This window comes from Cryptomeria japonica, chromosome 11 (genome assembly GCF_030272615.1).
Source record: "Cryptomeria japonica chromosome 11, Sugi_1.0, whole genome shotgun sequence".
In the NCBI taxonomy this organism is placed as follows: domain Eukaryota; kingdom Viridiplantae; phylum Streptophyta; class Pinopsida; order Cupressales; family Cupressaceae; genus Cryptomeria; species Cryptomeria japonica.
The window spans coordinates 309520986-309527576 of NC_081415.1; the positions used below are offsets into that span (position 1 = coordinate 309520986).

Genomic DNA, 6591 nt, shown 5'->3' on the forward strand with positions numbered 1-6591 from the left:
GCTACTGATAATTTTGGTGATGCTTTATGAGTGTGAATTATGAGCTAAAATGATAGAAAATCAAAAAATAGAAAGCTAAAATGACTCAATCAACTATTTCTTGAACTATCTTAACCTCATAAATATATTTTTTTTTACAAAAAGAAACAACAAATTAGCCTAAGATCAGAGCTTAGCTCTTGAGAGGACAAACCTCCCTATAACATCTTGAAGCTGCACACATAACCTCAGTTTTGTTAAGAGCCTTCTATTCTATTTTAATAAATATACTATTTTTAACCATACAAATGTAAAGAAAGTTTTAAGTATCCTTCTTAGAACCATAGCCTTAGTGGGGGGCACTATCATGGTTGCTACGTCAAACCCTTTTAAGCAAGACTAAAATCTAAACGTTAAGAATATTTTAGGACACAAAAACAAATTTATTTGGTGAAGTGTATGGCAAACCTAGGGTTATACTAGTGAACGAGGGTAAGGTTTACGTAGGGTTTTAAAGAACAGAATCGGAATGAAAAGATTGCTAAGAGCTTGAGCTCGATTTCTTTCCAACTGGCTCGTCTTTGTAGCACAAGCTGAACAAGTAGCAGATCATCACATTACAAAGTAAGTTTAAGATATTTTCTCTGCTTGGTGTTTTTATTTTCCATGTCTGAAAAAATCTTTTTCAGAGTCTAGGGTAAATGCTGTTGTTTTTTAAGAACCTTTTTCTTTTCACGGATCTACGAAATCGATGTGGCTAAAGGCAATTCTTTTACTGCATATACATGAAAATCTCGATTTTATTTAAATTTGTATTCGTGGGTATGAATAATTATATCCAGAAGAAACTGTATCTCAAATACTTCCATAGAAGGAAAATGAAACCCAATTGAATGTACATGGAAGATGCTATGCAGGTTGCTATTGCGTTTGACGTTGTAATACGTTTTGTGGGTTTGACGCTCTTAAATTTATTATGGAAGATTGGCGTTTGGCTGCCTGCCCCTGTCAATAAAACTAGGATTTTTTTTCTGGGTTTCTTTCGTCGTGGGCAAAGTTTTTGTTGATGGGTTGTGTAGCCATGATTTGGGGTTTCCTATACAGTTATTATTGGCATTTTCTCTGTCCTGCTTGCTGCATGCTGTTGTTGTTTTAGGGTTTGGATGCCATCAATTGGGCGTCATGATTATAAGTCTCTCGGAATAATTTCAATTGTATTCATTGCAATATGAATACGCCCATAATGTAATATTAGATATACACAGCACCAGTGCAGCATTATTGTACCAATGTCGAAATTTTTTGCTTTGTTTTACATTTATGGGAAAGTGGTTAGGCGTCACTGCATAGCAAATCTGCATTCAGTCAAAACACACAATAGCTAGCTTGTATGAATACTAGTACTTTTATCATCCATCTGTTTACATATGGGAGAAATTCTATGCAAGTTATGAGGTATAATGGCCTAGTTTTACTCTAAATATTTTTCTTTAGAAGCTTCAATAAATTGCTTGCATAAGATTTCTGTATCAGATATTCTCCAGTAAGGAAAAATGAAACTAACAATTGTGTGGTTGTTGCAACTTTGTGATGATGGCGTTTTGTAAAATGCAATTTTTCTTCATGTTGGGGTTTTTCATGACTGCAAAGATGTAGTAAGAATTTTGTATATTTGCACTTGTAGTAATCTGTTAAATTTTATATCAAACAAACACTCGGAAGTTTTTTTTGTCTTGAATTGTTGTCCAGGTTTCTTTTTAGTTGATTTTCTTTTTTTGTGAAGGTTTACATGCGTACTTATTTTTTCTCTCAGATTGATGTGCGGTTACACATTCTATTTTTCTATAATCAAATTTAAAATGTTTTTTTTTAAGCTTTGTATGCTGTGCAATATTGTGAATGTATAAATTATGTGAGAAATTATCTACTTCTTTCACAAGTATGGTCTCTATTTATGTAAAAGGTATAAGTATGTTTAAATATTCAATGTCACAAAGAGTTCAGCCTTTTGAAATTAAACGTTAACAGGGGTGTGTTCCACCTCAAATTTGAAATAACATTGCTGTATGCAGTAAACAAGTCCACTATATTTTCTTTCAGTCTTAAAACATCTAATACAGGAGTCCCTAACTTGCCTTTACAATGAGATTGCTGGCATTGAAAATTTTAACGCTGTATCAGGAAAGTAAGGTATTCTAAACTCGTGTCATCACCATGTTATACAATGCTATCGATCACATAACAAAGAACAACTACTTTAATGACTGGATGTATGTAGGTTTTACTCTAAGTTGAACTGAATAGGGTTATCTGCAGCAATGTAAATGGTTTACCTTTTTGCGCATCTGAGTGGAAAAATTTACTTATAAGTTACATAGAATCTTGTAGTAAAGTTCAAACGGTTTGGCTTGCAATTTTTGCCAAGAATAAACCAATTGGTATTTTGCTTTGAAGAAATATCGAATTTCATTATTTTTATATGCACCAGTGTTCTGTCACAAAATGTAATTGTTATCTACTTGATGAGAAAGATATGTTTATATGTGAATAAAAAAAAGGAAGGAAAAGGAAGACAAACTACAAAGAGGTCACGACCTTCAAAATTATTACTCTATCTAGTTTTCATGGAAAGCATTTCTTTGGTTTGATGATGTTTATTTCCAACTTTTCTAGTCTTAATAACAGTCAATCCCTGTGGAATCCACAAGCTTATGAAGATCTTGGTGATTCCATTTACAATAGGATTAATTTAAAAAATTATAGATTCAAATCATAAGAAATTTTTTGGTGGGTCAGATGGTCATTTTTGATCTTTGGAGAATGATAAAAGTAAAAGGTCACTGTCATCTTGACCACAATAAAAAATTCCTTACTTCAAGGTTTGTTCTTGATAATTGGAATCTATATGATAGGAGTTCAGTGTTTAAAATAATTAAATAATATATTTTGAGAAGCAATGCATATAGATTAGTATGAGAAATTAAAAACAGGACATGACAAAAAAAATTGAAAATATGCATCAGCACAGGAGCTTGTATTTTGTAACATTAGGAATACATATGATATACAGACGTCTCTTGATTGTCTCTTACCTACGATCTTTTGATCTTTGAACTTTAGACTAAGTTGCTTGACCTTTCATATATATATATGAAAAACACATTTGAGTAATAATGAATCCACCATCCATCTGGATGATGGATTAGTATACCGTTCCTAATTAACAACTCCATAGAAGTATTGATCCTTACTCTATTCTTATTGTCACCACCACTAAAGTCACATTGACAGCTAGAAAAACATATCTGCAGCTTGTACTTTCTCATATTCACAAAACTGTCTATACCTGGATTGCACTCCTTGTGGAGCTACGCTTGCTACATTTCAATTCCTGTTACATTACATTCGGCCAATATATCTATATTTCAATGAGCCACCAAATTTCACCTTTGGTTAAAACAATTCCTTCTTAAATGTCTAGGGTTCCACAATCTAACCTGTTCTTGTTTATAATTATCTTCTAATGTTCTGCTTACCTTTCCCTACCATTTTGTTGACACATGAGACTAGAAATTGTTTCTTTGTATCCTTTGCCTTTTACATAAAGTCTGCTCTTATTTTGGGGACAATTATACAGGTGTTACAATTTTCATGCTTTTTACCTTTGCAGTTGTAAGGTTATGAATGCTCTGAAGGATTATGTGAACACCATATCTCAATCCTTGATCTTTAAGCCCCTTACTTTCAACTGATGTTATCTTTCAGCTTTATGATGTGTGTGGAAACTCTCTTTTCATCTTCAGATTCAATTGGTAATTCTTCAGGCACTCTTGCTGTGTTGACTGTTTTTTAAGATGTTGTCAATATTGTCTGCCCTTCTCTAGCATCATTTTTATTCTGTGCTTGCACAACAATGATGTGGCATACTGTTAAGCTGATAATGATTATAAATGTTTCCAAATTACTCTTTATATTTTCTACCAGTTGTGTTTTCTTTGTTTTTTGTTCCTGTTTTATCTTTTGGTGGTCATGGCTGGAAGTTTTTACTAATGCACACAAAACTTTTAAAAATATGGAGAAGACTAACAAATAATTATGGCACTCCTCTTCGATACACGATAGGAACATGAATACTCAAATTATATCTGAGATACATTGCCTGTTAAATAAAATGATCATCTAACATGATTTTGCCTCTGATTCAAGCAAGCCTATTTCTTCAAAAGCTTAGATGGAAAATATCCTCATTATTGCTGAGGAATTTTATAATCCTAAATCTCCTTTCACCTGTTATAATCCTAAATATCCATATGTCTCCAATGTTTCACAAAGCTTCAAATAATACTTTTAGCATGGCAAGAAGATGAAGAATCTCATAATCTCATCTTTACACTATCCAGATTCCATATGACTGAACTTGACACATGGAGAGGTAGACTAGAGGCTGAACATAAATGGTAATTAAATCCATAAATTATTTAATATTTGCAATTGTAGGTTACACACAGTTGCAGGGTCAGTGAGTCAAATGAGCAGTAGCCAAACTACCTATATTTGAATTTGGGCCATAAAGGTGGTTAACAGCCCAGAATTCAGAATGTATGACTGATTATTTACTTGTTAGTTTCTCATGCTAATTTGGAATGGTATTCTACAGTCATGGGTTTTGTTTGGTTTATATTATACTCAACACAAGAAATTTACGGTTTTTCTTATTTCTTATAAATCTGTAAAACTATGGGCACACCTAATCAGAACATATTGACCTATAATATCTTAGATGGATCGAGAAAAGCTTATGAAGATGGCTGGTGCGGTTCGAACTGGTGGAAAGGGTACAGTGCGAAGGTGCCTAATCTAAATAATTTCCTTTTCTAGTCCTTTATCATGTAGCTACAATAGCTAAAGTAAATTTGAAATTTGAACCTCTCACCTTAGATGTCATTTGGAAGAGTCACTTGAAGCAATGCTTATTCTTCTAAGATATCTGCTTTTTGTAATATACAGAAAGAAGAAGGCAGTTCACAAGACCACTACAACTGATGACAAAAGACTTCAAAGTACCTTGAAGAGGTTAGGAGTGAGTTCAATTCCTGCCATTGAAGAAGTAAACATCTTCAAAGATGAGATGGTTATTCATTTTGTAAACCCTAAAGGTAAAAACTTCCAGTCTGGTCTTGCTAGTTCTTAAGCTTGCATGCTATTGGATCCGGTGTTCAGTATGTTGTGAGCGACACACAAAAGTAGAAAAAAATGTTTCTTTCATTAATGTGACTATTGTTTTGACTTTTTTTCCAGTTCAAGCTTCTATTGGTGCTAATACATGGGTTGTCAGTGGATCTCCCCAGACAAAAAGTGAGTCATTGAGCATTATTGTTTTTTATGTGCTGTTATTATCATTGATACAAGAATACATCTGATGTCTTCATTTAGTAGGAAAGGAATTAGAAGAGTACATACCAGAGACGTGCCATCCAGACTTAGTAGTTACTTTTATTTTGTCATTTTGGAAAGTAACTAAATTTGACTCTTGTTGACTATGTCCAGAACTTCAAGATCTCCTTCCTGGTATCATCAATCAGCTTGGTATGCAGTAACTTTCTATTATTTTTGGTCAAGACACTATTGTCTGTAGCACTATGGTTTAGTGTTTAAAATTTAGGACCACTATGGTGTATGTATGCTGATTATCTCTTTCCTTGTTGTTTATGATTGAAGGACCTGATAATTTGATCAATTTGAAGAAGATTGCTCAACAGTTCCAAAAGCAAGAATCTGGTGCTGCTGAGGAAGAAGATGATGATGATGTCCCAGACCTTGTTGAAGGAGAAACTTTTGAAGAAGCAGCCAAAGATGAGATTTCTAAATAGAATGTCGTAGCCTTAATTGGAGCTGGGGAAAGGAAACCCATTCTTGGCCTGAGCTCTTAGTTCAATATTTAATTCATCAGTAAGATAAATGCTTTGTAAGAAAGAATATACAAAATGATGCTTTTCAGTTGGCTTAATAATTGCTTTTTTTGATATTTATTTTGATGAGGTCAACTAGTTCCACCATCTGGTAGGAGTGTTTTGAGGATTTTTTTTTGGTAGGCATATAATTTTCCATATGAATTGTGCTAAGTACATTTGCAAGCCCCTCATTATCAAGGGAGTAAGAAGCAGAGGAATGTGTTTTTTATAACGTAATTCTATGTCTGAATGGAGTAATTTGTTGTTTTTGGTGGCTGTTATTTATCCTGTTCATCTGAACATTTATTAGTGGTAACTTGATTAATTTGGTATGTGTCAATCTTGTTATTATGCTAATTCTCTTATATATCTAGTTTCCTTTAAAAAAATGAGAGCCAGGATAGGGCACTGGTGTATTTATTCATTCATCTGTTTATAATTTGTAACTGAAGTAAATTAGCATGTCAAGTGCATAAGTTTCATTGGCATGTTTTCGTGAGATAGTACTTGGCATGCAAAGTTCTTTTATAATTTGTTGGGAAAGCTCTTAAAGGAATATCTATTGTAAAGATAATTTTATATCAGACAAGAAGTGTTCTTGCATATGCATGAGATTGTTGTTGTGTTTATTAAACTACACAGTTCATTTATCTGAAGTAAT

General features: G+C 33.1%; 1 protein-coding gene across 1 annotated transcript; it reads left to right on the forward strand.

The window, feature by feature from the left end:
- Positions 1-321: 321 nt before the first annotated feature.
- Positions 322-6167, forward strand: LOC131065040 (nascent polypeptide-associated complex subunit beta). The gene is made up of 6 exons (XM_057999408.2): positions 322-603; positions 4760-4827; positions 4987-5135; positions 5278-5334; positions 5527-5565; positions 5698-6167. The coding sequence occupies exons 2-6, from the start codon at positions 4760-4762 to the stop codon at positions 5847-5849; spliced, it is 465 nt and encodes a 154-aa protein (XP_057855391.1). The 5' UTR covers positions 322-603; the 3' UTR covers positions 5850-6167.
- The last annotated feature ends 424 nt before the right edge of the window (positions 6168-6591 follow it).

Bases quoted from the DNA above. Each gene is read 5' to 3' on its own strand.
- LOC131065040 (XM_057999408.2), top strand. From the start codon at position 4,760: ATGGATCGAGAAAAGCTTATGAAGATGGCTGGTGCGGTTCGAACTGGT. The intron at 5,136-5,277 runs GTAAAAACTTCC...CTTTTTTTCCAG, and splicing joins TCATTTTGTAAACCCTAAAG to TTCAAGCTTCTATTGGTGCT. The intron at 5,335-5,526 runs GTGAGTCATTGA...GACTATGTCCAG, and splicing joins TGGATCTCCCCAGACAAAAA to AACTTCAAGATCTCCTTCCT.